General features: G+C 40.8%; 1 protein-coding gene across 1 annotated transcript in view; it reads left to right on the top strand.

The window, feature by feature from the left end:
* fhl3a (four and a half LIM domains 3a) overlaps positions 1 to 14,510 on the top strand; it is a 28,983-nt gene extending 14,473 nt beyond the window's left edge. Inside the window, exons 2-6 of the mRNA XM_022213286.2 lie at positions 7,931 to 8,103; positions 9,111 to 9,285; positions 11,436 to 11,605; positions 11,745 to 11,931; positions 13,039 to 14,510. Of these exons, the coding sequence (XP_022068978.1) occupies positions 7,948 to 8,103; positions 9,111 to 9,285; positions 11,436 to 11,605; positions 11,745 to 11,931; positions 13,039 to 13,190 (840 nt within the window). The 5' untranslated portion in view covers positions 7,931 to 7,947 and the 3' untranslated portion in view covers positions 13,191 to 14,510. The remainder of the gene's footprint in view (positions 1 to 7,930; positions 8,104 to 9,110; positions 9,286 to 11,435; positions 11,606 to 11,744; positions 11,932 to 13,038) is intronic.
* Positions 14,511 to 17,403: the final 2,893 nt, after the last annotated feature.

The raw sequence follows: 17,403 nt of genomic DNA, 5'->3' as shown, positions 1-17,403 counted from the left end.
ACACAGGAGTTAACTGCATAGTTTCCCCAATGCAAACCAGATGTGAAGCGCTAATGTATGGCAGCATTTTTTTTTTTCCTTCAAAGGAAGACAAATGTAGGCCAAAAATGTAGTCTTTTGGCCATCTGCACACAGTGATACAAAAATAAATTCAGATTCATTTCAGTTCCAAACCTTGCCTCAGAGTGGTTGGGACAGTACTGTATGATTTAGAGTAATTGCAATGTTATTGTTTGGTGTTGGTGGAGTATTGTGGAGCATTTGGGATTGAGAAAGGCTTCTGGAAGGGGACATATGACAATTGCATTTTCAACTGCTCTCCTCTTCATCTATGTGCTCATGAAGAACTCTTTCCGCTTGCCAGGAGAATGTCAGATTGTGACAAATGTGTGTTTTAAGTATAGCTAAATAAACCTCAGTGCAGTATACGCTGTGCTTTTGTTTATCTTTTTGTACGCATGTGAATCCCCGGATCAAATCCTTTTAATAAGCGAGTCCAGAAGGTTGGAGGTAAAGTTCTTTCAAGCCGGCTGATGCTCACTCGTAGCTTTCCTCTAATGCCGCAGCGTGCACCACACAACAGCATGAAGCCTAATATTAAAAGACATCAAGTCATATCCCCACACTTGCATGATCATTAAAAGTTGCCAAGAAGGGACAAATTACAAAGGCCACGGTGACATTTTCTGCTGCAGGTATTCATTTTCCTCCTTTATGTTTATGATGTTGGCTTTGATTTGAGCCTTCCGTCGCCTCCCACTCTACACCAGGCGGTGTTTAAATGCTCAGGGACAATAACAGGTTAGCGTTCCAGTGTCTGGTCCTGCAGCCTGTACTCTGTCGTCAAGTCTGACCCAGGCTCCCACAGAAGAGCAGTCTTAGGTGCCCCTGCTCCAACCCCCACCTACTCCTCTCCAACTTGTTCATTAATGTTGTTTAAAGAAACTCAGCAGATGGAACTTTCCTCGGTATAGCTCTCTGTTCATGCGCTCATCTAATGTACCAAGAATGTGGGTGGCCCAGGTTTTCCTCTAATGTAAGACAGAAGAGAGCACCAAAAAATGACGACACTCATAGTAGAGCGCCACTGGTTATTTACCAATAGCAACTCAACAGTGGCTGAGTGCCGACCCCATCGTGTAAACTATGATGACCACAGATTGCTCAAAGCCTTAAATGTTATGAGGATGATTGCAGTTTGGGTTTTTTGGCTTAGAATCTGTGTCACATCTACACTAAACTGCCTGATGTTTAACTAAACTGGTAGTATACTGTGGTCCATTTTTTTCCCCTTTCAAGTAAGCAAGATTCTCGCTTAACATTGGAGTTAAAATGTTTTTTGTATTTCCAGATCCAGCTCTTGTAAGCATGTTTAAATAAGCACATCTGCCTATGAATAGGGCTGCAGCGCTATCTCTCCTTCATGAGCAATTTCCTCTCCTTCCTGTGATAAGATTCATTGCCTCAGTGTGTCCTTTTGATTACTGGACTTCATTTATCTGATCAAGCGAAAGCCAACAGGAACAGCGCATTAAACATTTGACTAATTTGTAACAAATATGTTTCAGTGTCCAACTCTGGTGTTGTTTTATTGTGACCTAAAAGATTCTGACCACGTTCAATAATGCTCATGAAAACAATCAGTCATGCTGATGTGATTTACTTTGTGGAGTGACTCGTCTCAGAGAATATGTGGCTCTGGAAACTTCTCCCAAAGGGCCTGACCTTGGTTGCCAGTCCCTTGAAGAAAAACATGAATGTAATCCCTCTGACACTGTGTCGTAAACTTAGGTTATGAATCATTAAAAAGTCTTCGTTGTGCAATTCATGCCTTTGCCTGCTGTAGTCACCAAATGGAAATTCTTCCATGGTCATGAGGCACTGGAATAAATAAGATCAGACGACATTTCCATCGGGCTCCTTTCAAGTGGCCACTGGACTGAGACACAAATTAACTTTTTTTTAAAGTGGGTTTTTGATATTGTGTTTTATTTTTGATATGCTCAACCAGGCCCTAGAATGATATACTTAAGTGTGCAGTTCTGTATTTTTTTTCTCCATCTCAAAGCAAGCCAAAGGGCTTTACTGGGTCTGGAGGATGTCCAGACACCAGACAGGACACAATGTGATGGTATGTGTTTATCCAAAAGCAGCTGTTTCACTTTTCCTCTAATTTGATTCAAAACTTGTCATAGGTCTAAGATCCTGCTCCAAGCATGTATTTTCCCGTAAATGTCACCTTCCTCACTCATTTTATTTCTCTGTTTTTTGCTTTCTTGTGTTTGATTTCCATTCCTTCATCGCTATCACTGGGACCTGTATAAAAGGAAACGCTCATACACTTGAAGGCGACCTGTTAAGCAGCACACTCCTTCCTGGAGCGTGAGTGTATTTGCTGGCAAAAGATCCAGACAGTTATGGGTGATCGAGTGGCTTTTGTAGCTGCTACTTTTCAAAGCAAATCAGACCTTACTATATGCAGTAAAATCCACACTTTTTGAAGTATCCACTTGGATATAAAAGTGCACTAGTCAAGGTGGACCTATAAACACACACCTAACAAATACAGCAGTTGGGAAAAGGGTTCTTCTTAACTACATTGCTATGCCACAACTCCTTTATAATCTCCCCAATGGCAATAAACTAAACCATTTTAACATCAGCTGCCAATGCATCGTTTGCAGACTGAGATGGTATTTCCACCAGTGGTTGTGCTGTTTTATCAGAGTGAATAGAGCTGCACCACTTCCTCACTGTGACTTCCTTACATTTGAGATATGACATTCCCACATTAACCACGCAACGTCATAGACACAAGACATGTTATTGTGGTGACAAAAAGAAAAAAAAAACAGTTAGTCATTGACCCTTATCAGTAGCCTAGCCGCGCTAGACAACCCACGGCAACAAATTTAATTCTCTGCCAGGGTGGGTCTAGTTACCCTCCATAAGGCTCGAGGTTGGATGCTCCTAAAACTGGCCGGACCAATCACCATGAAGTGTAGAGTCAGAAGGCGGGCGTAACTAAGTGACGACAGAGGCGCGACGATTCTGACAGAAACAACCGGAAACAACTAGCCTAGCCGCGCTAGACAACCCACGGCAACGAATTTAATTCTCTGCCAGGGTCGACAACAAAAACGACAACAGTCGTTGAGCTCCATTAGCACCGACTCTGAATAATCTTTCTGTTAACATGTCTGTAATATACTTGAGCTTCACCCTTTGACTGTATAAATAAGGCTTCACCGAACTACCGCATCCTCTGATTTCCAGCGCTCTAGGAGCCTATTCATTGCGCTGATTGGTTGTATACCTACCCAATTGCTGCAGAGTGATTTGATAGACAACCTTTAAGCCCGCCTCCCTCCCTGTTGAGCGTGCCTAGACCCTTGTGCCTTCAGAAACATGGGTTTAGCGTGGCTAGGCTACCTTATCAGCTTATTGTCACCAAATAACATAGGCAACTGTTGTACTCCCAACCGTGATATAATGGAATCATGAAAAGTCTTTAACATTTAAATGCCTTAAGTAAATTAAATTTCACTTCACTGCACCACTGTGTATTACAAAACTAAAAAAACGGGCTCAAAGTATTCAGGAAATATTTTTTGTATCACTTTGTCAATGGAGAAATTTTTTGTAGCCTCTCATGCAGTTTAATTTTTTTCTGTTTACCGTCTGTAAACCGTGCAGCTGCTTTATAACAATCAATAGGATTTCATCTGTCAATGTCAAGTTTAAATTAAGAAATAGAAAGTATTTTCAGGAAAGAAATATAAAAAAATACATGAATAAAAATGTTTCATGCTCACAAATAAAAAAATAATAATTTTAAATCAGGTATAAGATAACCCTTTTAGTCCCACAGTGGGGAAATTTGCATGTGTGAGTATATGTGACACTGTTTGTAGCAATTTATTTTCCTTCTGCATTACGCGGACATCTGCTTGTGTGGAAGATGATCACCTTCCACACAAGCAGATGTCCGTGTAATGCAGAAGGAAAATAAATCTGTTGGTGTAACATGATGTCAAGTGTTCTGTCTAGCCTCAGTAAAACAGATGTTGTACAAGCATGCTCTTCTAATGGACAGCAGTTTAGAGAGGAGAGCTGGCAGATCTGTTCCCAGCGGGCTGTGCGGACTGTCCATTTGGAATTAACCAGAGCGTAAGCAGAGTTTGGTCAGGGGATTAACAGTTTCGCCTGTGGAACCAGACTGGACAGGGTATCTGCTAGCCCTTCAGTAACCAACCATAACTGTGTTGCCCGGCAACAACATGAAGCCTGTTTGCTTGCGTTGGTCCATTGCTTTGTGGTGTCTCAGAGTTGTCCCTGAACTTGACCTCCTTCTGCCAGTCGGGGAGGGTTGTGATGACTGGTAGAATGTAGCCTTGGCATTCCTCTGCTATCTTATAGCAGGATGTGTAGAAACAACCAAAAGGTCTTAAAGCCCATTTGCAGCCTGATGGAGATGCGAGTTTCATTTCTCACACTTTTCAGGAGTTTTATTAAATGAATGCTGAGGAACTTGCTTTGCTTTTTTCTTTCTTTGGCAAACCTTTATGCTGGGGCTAATAATATTATGTTTACCTTAAGGGAAAACCTACAGTGCCCCTGGAAGTATGGTCTCTTAGCCAAAATTTTGTTGTGATGGTGCTAGAAGTTAGAAAAAGGAGTGAGTACTCCTGGTAATATATGCTAAAAAGCTGACGCAAATCTGGCCACCCATTTTGACAATACCTTGCTTTAAACAAATAAATCAACCGATCAACAATACAATCCATCAGCCTTTTATCAATGAGTTGAGATAACATGTTTGGAACTGTTCTGCAGAGTCATTCTGACTAATATATAACTTATTCTCTCTCTTTCAGTTGAACTCCTTCTGAATTAGTGTAGAGAATGGAATGCACTGCCTAAATTAAACTGAGATCCCTACTTTCTACAGCAGTGATATCATTAAACTTAGGACAATGCTTCAGGCCCATTGTCCTGTGTGGATACAGTGGTGATTTCCTTGAGAAGCCCACATTTTTCCCAGGGGGCTGAATTTGGTCACAGCTTTGGTATTTGGGAACGTTATTAACCTAAAGTGTGGTTCTTAGTCACTGGGCACTGGACTCAAAAGTGATGGATCTCTGCCGGGAAGCTAGCATATACAGTAGTAGATACACAGCCCAATGAGAAATGACCTCTGGATTGGAGTTCACTGTGACCTAGATCTCTCTTCTCTTCTCTTCTCTTCTCTTCTCTTCTCTTCTCTTCTCTTCTCTTCTCTTCTCTTCTCTTCTCTTCTCTTCTCTTCTCTTCTCTTCTCTTCTCTTCTCTTCTCTTCTCTTCTCTTCTCTTCTCTTCTCTTCTCTTCTCTTCTCTTCTCTTCTCTTCTCTTCTCTTCTCTTCTCTTCTCTTCTCTTCTCTTCTCTTCTCTTCTCTTCTCTTCTCTTCTCTTCTCTCCTCTCCACTTTTGTGCAGTGGGGTTTTGGGTAAATAATTTCTGCATGCAGTCACATCTTACTCCATCACCCCAGGGGTCAGTACACTGATGTCATGCCCCTCTCTGTGAGGTTGTGTGCCATCAGAAGTTCATTTCAGACTCTGCAGTGGCCATTCAAACACTGAAATTTAAAGAAAATCTCTCAAATAGAAACACTACAAGGCCTGGAAGCCAAAACAAGTCTTTCTTCTGATTTCTTAAGTTGTGAAATCTTGTGAAATTTGTAACAGTATTCTTTCTTTTTTTACTCAATCTTAACCAGAGTCTTCGCACACTAGAGTTTGATCATATGCACATCTTTCTGGAGGTCATGAAATGGTAGAGGGAAACTAAGCGAAGGCTGCATGGGACTTTAGTGTCATTCATCTGAGGAATAGGGATGTGTGTTATTTAAGCATCTATGTTTGAATGTTTGTCGAGATATGGCGGCATGTTTCTTTAAAGATCCAAACAAACCCTTTTCGTACATGGATATGTGTTTGAATACATATGAATTAGAGGAAAGCAATGAACAGCTGCCCGATTTGCTTTGGGAATGAAATCTGACAGCAGACATCATAGTCCTGCCTTCCTGGCTTTGTGAGTCATGCCTCCTCTCGTTGCCTTACCTGGCAAGCAAAGGCAGCACATACTGTACCTACCTGGCCCTGCAGATAACATTAAGGTCGTAGTGTTCCTTTCCAGCGCTATACTCTGTTGATCTAATCTTGACATTGTGGTTTGTAGGCTAATGGCAACGTTGCTGGAATTTTCTGACGGATGGTGTGTCAAATGTGCAGAAATTGATGTTAAAACACAGAATTGCAAGTTCAGCACCTTGCCGTACATTACGCAGGCCCACCGCAGCTGCTTATTCTGATAATCTGCCATACCCTCCAGATGGGTGCTATAATGTAAGACATCAGATGCTTAAGATGTATCCATTCCATTCAGTCATAAAACAGAAAGATGTGGCAGTTCAGTGATGTGAGCTGGTGTGTACCCATGGCCGCAGGGCTGCCAAGCATTTGCACTTTGTCATTTATGTATTATGACTCTTAAAGGGTGAGAAAGTACTTGTTTAGTTTGGAAAAGCAACATAATGACAGCAAAAAGATTGCCGGTTACATAGGAGCACTACAAGCAGGTGAAATCTGTTGGATCTTTGCTTTCTCACCCCGACTCGTTAGGAGCTTTTGGGCTGAAACGTGAAACCTGAGAGGCTGGGGCTGATGTTTTCTTTGATGATGGATCCTGTGTGATTTGGCTTGTGTTATTCTTTGTTCCTTTTTTGCGCTACCATGTTCAGTTACCCTGTCTTTGTGGGGGAGTGTGCGCTTGCATGCCTCCGATGTGTTTTGTGTGCATGCATCAGTGGATGTTTTTCTATGTGTGGGTGTAAGACAGGCAGCACAGGGCCAGTTTGAAATTTGATTGATTATTGTATCAGTGGTGATTATTATTACTGGGTGGTGGGAGTGAATAGCCTGTAATGTACCCTTCCAGAGGCCTATCACTTATCACTGGGCTTTCCTCCAACCATGCTGTAATATTTTTGGCAACCTGATACTGTTGTCATAATGCTCTCACAATATTATTCTGTCACTTTGTTGTGTGCTCAGTCGTGATCAAGGGGTCTTTTGCACAGTGGAAGCCATGTTCTCAGACAGCAAAACTCCTGTATCTGTATATGCACACACTGTAGCTGCGTCTTTACCCTGAAAGGAAGCCACTGGCTCAGAAGTCATGTTCAGACAGCTTCAGTAGTCTGCGCTTTTGACACTCGCACACACTAAAATGCGTCGCGGGGTTTCTGGATCCGTTGGTGGTCCATGCTTTAATCACAAATAGATGCTTGCCTCATAAATATTTACAGGCGAGTATGATGTGTGGGCTTCATGTGCAAGGAAATGCTACTTCATTAGCACTTAGTCACGGCAGAGTTTGTTCACTTTCTATTGGTGCTTTAATCTTTAGTTTGCAGATTTTAAGCAGCTGACAGCGACAGGAAGGTGCTATATTAGTTACTGAAAGAGAACAAATGACAGCTCCCTCTTTTGTCCCCTCCCTTCACATCTAATGCACTTTCATCACACAGCAATAAAAGTTAACAGCCATTTTGTGCAGCCTCCCTCGCTCACCGTCTTTTCGGTCTCTCTTTCTTTTTCCACTTGCACCCATTTGCACTGCGTGTTTTGTTTGAGCTCAGCTCCATTGTTGGCACAAGCTGAAATATTTACAACATAAATATTGGCAGTGAAAATCTATACTGATGTCCAACTGCCGTGATGGAAAAGGTGACTGAATTATTCTTCAAGACTCGCTCCTTTTCATGTACACCCTTTTGGAATCTTTTCTCTAATTTTGTGCTTATCTCTTGTCCTGAATTTGAATTTGTTGCCATTTGTTTTTTCAAAACATTGCTGACCTGAGTTGCTTTTTTCTGTGTTACAGATTCGTGGAAAATTACAATGGCTGACCGATTCGACTGTGACAATTGCAAAGAATCCTTGTATGGCCGCAAGTACATCCAGTCAGATGACAGTCCGTACTGCATCCCCTGCTATGACAGTCTCTTCTCAAACACGTGTGATGAGTGCAAAGAACTGATTGGCCACGATGCAAGGGTAAGGCACCTACTGTGACATGACCACATGTGTAGTCAGCTGCACAACAGCAGTAACAAGTGCAATACATTCAGAATTGCAATTAAAAAAGATGCTTTTGTACTGATGAAATTTAAAAAATATGATTTTCTGTGAGATCTTTTTTCTACAGCAATAAATCCCATATATGGTCTCTGTCTGTCCACCCTGCGCACCACCCATTAATAGTTTAAACAAATATAAAACACATCTGAGAACTACTCTAATTAGCTGCAAGCCATTTTAACAGTGTTTTTAAATGGCTTTTGATAGCAAAAACAGAAGTTATGTCATGTTAATGATGCATAATTCATCGTAAATGAGGCGTGTTCTATATATTTTGTGTGGCAAGATACTGTAAAGGCTAATTTAACGTGCAATTATGCCAGAAATTTCCACCGAGTCCATGTAAGCCAACAGACTAAATTTGTCGAAAAATTGTAAAAATGCAGCATGAGGGAACGTCTCCCTCTTCCCACAATCAAGTTAAAACGTAATCTTTCCTTAATGGAGAACACTAACGTGATGTGGATCATTTAACAGCAACATGTTCCTCAGTGGAGTCTAGAGAATTGGGCATGCTACAGTACTTGGTAGTTTGTTTAGCTAAGGAGACAAATTTATTGTTAAACTAGTATTTTCTTGACACACTATATTGTAGAGAATGAACTCACTCCCATCCTCATAAGACAGAAGCATGCATATGTATGTGCGACATACTTATTGCTTCGTCTGCAGACATACCGAGTGTCAGTTTGATCCAGATCACTCCTACACCCCTCTCTGTTTCTGCTGTTAACATAAAACCTACTTGGTGCTTAGTCTAAGAGTCATCCCCTGTGTTGGTTCCTTTAAATGACAGCAGTTCTGAAACTTTGAAACATAGAGAAGCATACTGAAGGAAGCACATCCTGATTAATGTGGCTATTTCTGTAGCACATTTACAACTGCATGAAATTACCTTTAGTATCCTTTTGTTGTGCTGCCAGGAGCTCTTTTATGAAGACCGGCATTACCATGAGCACTGCTTCCGCTGTTTCCGCTGTGATCGCTCATTGGCAGATGAGCCCTTCACCAGCCAGGATGACGCCTTGCTCTGCAATGACTGCTACTGTAATGAATTCTCCTCCAAGTGTGTAGCCTGTGACAAGATTGTCATGCCAGGTAAATGAGGAAATGGGCTTTGCACTCAGGGACTCTGATGTTGAAATTTGGAGGATGGTGTCTTTTCTATTTATCTTTGTTACTCTTTCTGCAGTAATTTCATGGGTTTTTGAAGGTGTTTTTGTATTAATAAAATAGTCTTTCAGTAAAAGTGAGAGAATTAGACTTCTGGAAAGACTATTATGTTTTGAATAATGGGCTGAAGAGAGTTAGTTCTATGATAGTGCTGCACATTATGGTACTTTACTCACTCAATAAGCTTGAGCCTCTTTGTCCTATTTTAGAATAGGCAAATGACTTTGGAAAATGATGACATGGCAAACTTTAGGAAGAGCATACAAACAAAAAGCATAAAGTAAGCGATCGAGCAGATAGAGAAACCGAAGAGGCAAAGGCCACGGTTGAGCAGCAGCCAGGGGTGAATGTGACAGAGTAATTGCCAGTCTGCTTGACTTGTTGTCTGTATGCCAGATCCCAAGGCTGGCGGGCTGCCAGCAAACTGATGATAACAATAGATAAGCAAGTGGGTTATTCCAGTGGCCCTGTAGCGGCTGACACAGCCCTCATGAAGCTACAAATGATTCCAGGGAAAGCACGACTTTCCTCTTAAATGCTACTGTAGATTAGATAAATTCATGAGTAATCTTGAGATGCAGAAATATTTTAGAGAGTGATCTTGCTACTAGGCCAGACAGGAATGACAAAAGCTTGTGGGATTTATATGATCTTGTATAGTACTGCAAACTCTTGGACATCGCTCTTCATTCAGTATTATGAAAGACAAATTTAGGAAGACTCTGTGCAAAGAATACAACCTTTTTCTCTGACAAAAGAAATTGCAAGAATGCCCTTAATCATATAAAAACATAAACTTGCTCAAAAAGAGGCTGACACATGGACCTTTGTTCAGTAGCTGGATGTTAAGCTCAGTGGCTTGCATTGCTGACATAAGGAGAAAAGCAATTTACTGTCAAGTCAAACAGAGACCTCAGAAGCTTTTTCAGTTAACAAGATTGTTCTGATAAAGCTGCTCATTGCCAGAGATGGTCAAACAGATGTTTCATTGTTGCACAGTTGCAGACGGTGGTCCTCTCACTGACTCTGTTTACTAAGTTGGAAAATACTTCTATTGTTGAAACTAATCACTGTGATTAAATTTATTTACTTGGTTGAGCTTTCATTTAAAGGCTGACCCAATTTATTTTGCAATGGAAACCTACAATACATACTACTGTAGCAACAGAGAACATAATAGTCTGTACAAGGACAAGAGGGCCCATGGAGCAAAGAGACAGTTTACAGCAAACAGGCATTGGAATACATACAGAACGAGTGTTGTAGGATTTTCTTCCAAGAGTAATAGCAGTATTTGCAATGTAAGGATTGTGGTACGTAAAAGGAAGAAATAAACCCAATTAAATACTTGATGACGATAATAAAAATTATCTTTCGCACAAATGCTTTCTGTGCAGAAATGTTGTGCTTTGTTGGCATCACACTGTATGTTTTTAAAGCCCTTTAAAAGTGTTGGAATGCTTGAACTGAACTTTACATTGCCGTTTGTTCACTATCAATATATTTGTCAAATACACATATCTAACGGCTAATATTGTCCTTCTCGAGCCACAGTAATCTGGAAAGTTTTTGCAGGGGGATTTTTGTGTTTTTGATTAGAGAACACCACTGCACACCGCCTGAAGCAGTGAAACGTTAGCAATCTGCACAGAGCAGTTCCACAAAATGTCGTCCCCACACAAACCACTGCATCACTGTAGAGTAAACCAACCAGTATAATAAAAAACTCAACAGCCGGGGGATATAAGATGGATTGGTTGGGGACACAGAGGGGAAAATGGCATCATCGCTTCTCTTTTTAACGCCTGCTGCCAGTTTCCAGCAGCTGAAAAGAAGTGTGGGGCCTGTGGTATTATGATTTAAAATAAAACAAACCTGAGTGAAACAAAATTACTTTTATATGCCTTCATATGCAAGTCAAGTTTTTATTTCCTAGTCCAATAAAACCTCCACAAAAATTACAAAAATGATCATCGCAATCCTATTAAGATGTGTACATTGTGCTAAGCCAGCCCCTTTTTTAATCATTCTTTCCATCCTTCTTTTTCTGTCTCTTTTTCCTTCTGCTACTGTAGGTACAAGAAAGCTGGAGTATGCAGGTTCTACATGGCACGAGGGCTGCTTCATCTGTCACAGCTGTGAACAACCAATTGGCTCAAAGTCTTTCATTCCTGACAAGGATGAGCACTACTGTGTGCCCTGCTACGAGGACAAGTTCGCCCCACGCTGCACGCGCTGTAAAAAGGTCGGTAAATCTGCCAGTTAACCGCCTAAAGACATGTTCCTTGGGTGAGACGAGTGAAGTTCTGTAGGAATGTGCCTGAGGATGATTTTAGACATGAATTAGAAAGGCGTCCACCTGACCTTTGACTTTCTTTATTAAGACCCTGGCTAAAGGTGGCGTGACCTATCGGGATGAGCCGTGGCATAAGGAGTGTTTCGTGTGCACCAGCTGTAAGACGCAGCTGGCCGGTCAACATTTCACCTCCCGAGAGGACAGCCCGTACTGCCTCAAGTGCTTTGGCAGCCTGTATGCCAAAAAGTGCGAGGCCTGCAACAAACCAATCACAGGCAAGAATGACATCACTGTATTAAAACTTTATGATAATGTTTTGTGAATTTGTGAAGACGAAAAATACAATTATTACTGCAAACAGGACTGACTGTGAGGCTGGCAGCTATCACGGTATGCTGCCTGTTACACCATGTGCCATCTGGTTGAATTCTGTTAGTACTTTTCGACTTCAGTCTGGCACAGAAGTTTGGTTTGCAGGACCTTACCAGTTAATGGATCACAGACTTATGTTTATTGCAATTCCTTTCCAGTAAACAAAGCATTTATAGGAAAAGACCTTGAAAGGCCTTGGGAACCTATTTTCTCAATCAGGTTCTTACTATGAGTGAACATGACACTTCTTTGGTCATAGTTTCAGTTATTTTTGCTCGTTAAATTCCTGTTCTCACTTGTTTGAAGTTGGCAGGACAAGGTGATGCCTCATACTTCTTTGCACCCATACAAATTGAACAAGACTTTGATTAGAATATAATGATGGGGCATTACAAATCAGAGCTGAGCACAGTATTCACATGTCAGCTTTAACAAAGACAAATAGCTTAGTCTTTAAGTCATCAACACTTTTTAAAGTATACACAGATACTTTTATTTGACCTCTTTTTGCATTGTTTTGTCCTCATTACCTCCGCCAGGAGGTTATGTAATCATCGGAGTTTGTTTGTCTGTTTGCCTGTTAACAGCATAACGCAAAAAGTCATGGACGGATTTTCACCAAATTTTTACAGAATGTCCGGAAGAGCAAAAGTAACAATCGATTAGATTTTGGAGGTGATCCGGACCACCGTCTGGATCCAGGATTTTTTTTAAAGGACTCTGTACAATTCGAATCGATTGTTACTTTTGCTCTTCCGGACATTCTGTAAAAATTTGGTGAAAATCCGTCCATGACTTTTTGAGTTATGCTGTTAACAGACAAACAGACAAACAGATGGCCTGGCGGAGGTCTGCGCTCTCCGAGTGCTTTTCTAGTTGTCATTTCTAGAATGTTATTCTCCAGTTGCGATGGTTTGAAGCACACAAGATTTGCAACTTCAGTAAATTAAAAGTTAGTCATCTATAGCTTGAAATGCCTAAACCTCTTTCTTACTGTGCTTATGTCCCAGGTTTTGGAGGAGGAAAGTACATCTCATTTGAAGAGCGGCAGTGGCATCAGCCGTGTTTCACCTGCTCCCAGTGCTCTGTTTCACTTGTGGGCGCTGGCTTCTTCCCCGACGGTGACAGGATCCTGTGCCGCGATTGCCACAGCAGCCTATAGAGCCGTCACCCTGTTCTCATCCTTTCCTCGATTCGCTCTTTGGTTTAGCTTTTCAAGAACCCCAAGTCATTACAGGCTTGGCATCACAGGCAAACAAATGCTGCCTCAGGTCATTTATGCAGACATCAGTTCCACGTGTCTGTATTGTACTTTCACAAGGGGTTAGTTCACAAATCCTGTTTTGATGGTGCATTTTTTTGCATGAACCACCACAAAGGTTTCCTCTTCGACCAAAAAGTTTTTGCTCATGGAATGCCTTAATAGCAACTTTACTTGTACTCTATGTACTGCTAAAGCAAAGCAAAGCAAAATGCTTGTCACTTTGCAAAAAAACACAAAAAAACAAAAAGGTAATTTTTATATACTTAAAAGTCACTTCAGGTGGAAGACAGGCTCTGAAGAGAAGGCACCAAACACTGATACAGTATAGTATATAAACCTTCCAGTTTGTATTTCAAAAGTATGGTGGAGTTACTGATTAAATGCTCTTATAACTGCAGTTTTATGCATTTTGAATGTTGCTTTTCCTCACGTGTCAGTTATCTTTCTATAATGTATGTCTCGCCTTATGCATCTTGAACAAGTTACTGTATATAAAGACTTAGAGGGAGTTGTGACACTTTTTTGAAAAGTGGCAAAATTAGACCAGTTTTATTAAATTAAAATATCAAAGTAAAGCTGAGAGGAAAAAAAAGAAATTGCTGATTATACCTTCCATGAGGTAGTCAGCTTTCGGTTGTCAATACAATTCATTTGCACTTTGGGTAGGATATCCTGTCGCTCCATGTTATGTGCACATAAAAAAACACAATTGAAAGACATGGCACAAGACACACAAACCACTTTTTTGTCATGTATCTGCTTACAATGAACTTTGCAATGACACTTCCTTTATACAATATTTATCTTGCTTCTCTTTCTCAACTGTTGTAATGAATCTTTTTGTCATTATTTTTGCAAAGAGACAGCATTTATAATCCAAAAGACGCTGATATAAAATGTGTATTGCAGGAATATGCATGTGTTCATCTGCCTTGATTTGCCTCAGTAATTATTTTGTCGCTGTTGGCGCTGTCAGTGTTTTGTTTCTCTTTGTTAGTTTGTATCATGTATGTGAAAAAGTATATAAAGAATGGCTATTTTAATTTCATTATTTCAGCTTTGATGCTGGTGAGTCAGAGTTGGCAAATATCCTTTTTACGATGGAAAATAGCCCATCAAGATGATAACCAAATGAACTTACTGTAAATGAGAGGATGATTGATATGGCTTAATGGTTAGTTTTATTTTTGAAGCCTTATTAAATAACTTTACACTGAAGGGTCTTTGCTGAGCAGTGTTTTCTTTATATTCTGTGTGTCTTTGTGGTTATAGTGAAATATCCGTTACTGGTTTAAGAGCTCGTAGCTTTCTGTGAACTTGTGTTTACTGTCTAAGCCAGAGAAAACCCCTTTGGTGTGTTTTAAATGGCTTTCTAGGAAAGATCAGCGTATGTGTGTATCTCTCTCTCTGTGTGTGTGTGTGTGTGTAAATCCAAGGGGGAAGTGCATGAAAATGTGTTTGACTGTGAGAAAGTGTTAGAGAGAGAAACCATCCCCAGTAAAAAAAAGTGTTTCTGTAGTTTAAGACTTTTTAAGGATATTTTTGTGTGAAAAACAGAGTAAAGGGGAAACTGAGCTCTCCTCTGTGTGTATATATATGTCCCTGAACGGGTAGACGTACTCTGCTGTTTATGCTGATTCGACTGTTTCATTGCCGTGATGAAGCACGCATACATAGACCAGCAGATACGCTCTCCTGTCGGCGTTGGTGAAATGTCCTCCTCCCTGCCTCTGTTTCAGATTTTTTCACCAAAAAAGGAAATGGAAAACTCGTAGCTGCATGGGGGGAGGGCGGGTGGACTGGTGGTGGAAGTGGGAGCGTAAAGAGTGTGGGAGACAGAAGGGAGAGAGAAAGAGAGGGAGGATGTTCGCATCTGGAGCTGCTCCATGACACTTTCACTGGGGGGTCAGCTCCACACATGGCTCCCCTTCGATTAATTAGAAGTGAGGTGAGGGCTAGCAGGAAGGGTCAGAGGCAGACAGTTAACTGTATTGTACGGTGCGAGCACTATACAAGTGGGTCAGTCATTCAGTTTTTACAAGTGAGAGGAGAGAGATGGGCTCATTGATTTGATGTCCTCTTTTTCTCTGTGTCTTTGTTGTCTCTGTCACCCAGAATTACCTTATGTTTGGTCTGAAGTGTGTAGACAGCAGCATAGCTTTATTCCCACATGCTTGATGCTTTAATACAAAAGAACTGCAGGCTCACATTTTTAGCTGTTCGGTGTACCATTTCACTAAAACATCAACCCAAATGTAATGTACCCTAAGTTAAGGATTGGCAGCATAGCCAAAACTCATCACCAAAAATGCATCCACACACTAAACACGGATTATATTCATCAAAGCTGCACAAATCAAAGTGCCTGGCTCATGTAAAGCTAGGGTTGAATCACAACGTGGAATTTCACTGCAAAGGTGCTAGATAATCCTTGCTTGTTTACTAAAAATCAAAGATTTCCTGTAAAATGTTCACTGAAACAAGAACTGTGATAATTACGTAGTGCAGCAGCATAAAGTCCTTACCATCAGATGTGTTCTTTTGTATGACATGATGATCTCAGATTGTTAAAAGATCTGATTTTCCCGGATTTGAGTCAAACATGCAATTATCTCCTGTGCTCATACGCGAAAGCTATACTTAATTACATATTTAGTGCTTTGTTGTGTTTATAAAAGGCAATGTCATCCGTTCTTCCAGTGCAAAATCTGTATTAGAGAATACAATGAATGTTATATTCACTTCTCTTATCTTTTCAACACAGTGCATCACCAAGCTTTTAAAAATGGCACATCATAGCATGAACCATTGCTCCTGAATAGCACAAGTTAGGACTACTGGCATGGTCCATAAAGCATGCCAGGAGAGATGTGGTGATTGAGATAAAATTCCCATTTTTATAGAAAGCACCTGAGGATGGTAAATTCTCAGAATTTGACTTAATAAAAATATTTGTTTGAGGCATTGTTTCACCCAACAGCGAACCGAAGAATCAGTGACAAGTGAAAACACCTGTGTGAGTGTGTAGGTGTGCATGGGTGTGTACAATCCTTTTCCAGATAGCTGAACCTGTAGCTCACTATTTCTGGCTATACTGTTACTTCCCATAGTGATTTTCAGTTTTCGTTTTTGCTTTTTTTTAATTGCTGAAGGGAGGACAAATTTAGTAAAATATATCGACATTTTTTCATGAACTGTCTTACATTAGCCTAGTCCAGGATTTCTAGTGTACGTTTGACCGCTGTAACCTTTGTCTGAAAATGATATGAAGTTTACTTTTCTTCTCATTAAACAAGATGTTATGTCTCTATATGCTGATCATTTTGTGACAGTGTGGTAAACCTTTCAGCGTTCCCAGCCCTATGGCAGAAATCAGACTAAAGGCAGACGTAATCAGACAAACTTGATCAAACTTGAACCCGGAATGAGTGAGTGTTGCAGCAACTTGAGGTCACGTCCTGCACAGTGTTTAGACAAGCACATAGTATGAGTCAGTTGGACCGAGCTACTGTTCGTCCTGCGGTGTGTTGTATCACATGTAGACAATGTGCCTCGAAGGTTTTGTTAATCAGGGGTGAAAAAATGTGTGAATGGACCAGACTTGGATATCCTTGTATTTCATATACTTGCCAACTTTGAGCACTTAAAATACTTGTTAATTTCAATCATTTGCATCATTGATTTCAGACCATCTGGCTCCTGTCTGGCTGCAGTGGTAGCAACAGACACACCTGGTAGGAACAATAATTGTGTCAACTGTGTCTCGCCTGCTGATTACTGATTGGGAAACACGCCCATGGTGAGTGATAAGGCGTCTTAATCCGGATGAGTGTGAGTTGTTATTCTTGCTGTCTAGGTCTGACAGAATCTGAATTAATATTTCAAACAAACTGAATTTTAAGTTTTCCTTGATGCGGTTTTGGCTGAGGAGTTTGAGCAGTTTGGGGAATTTCCTCCGTTGGACAACATCTTCCTAATATGGGGTGGCGTTAGAGCTTTTGAAATCTGGAATCCTCATGCACAATTAATGTCTGGGGTGTGCTCACACTAAGTTGCAGCCAATATTAATGTTTTGAAGATCAGCCACAAGTTGACTGTTGTTTTAAAAACA

Source organism: Acanthochromis polyacanthus, chromosome 12, assembly GCF_021347895.1.
Source record: "Acanthochromis polyacanthus isolate Apoly-LR-REF ecotype Palm Island chromosome 12, KAUST_Apoly_ChrSc, whole genome shotgun sequence".
In the NCBI taxonomy this organism is placed as follows: Eukaryota; Metazoa; Chordata; class Actinopteri; family Pomacentridae; genus Acanthochromis; species Acanthochromis polyacanthus.
This window is presented reverse-complemented; position numbering and strand designations above follow the sequence as displayed.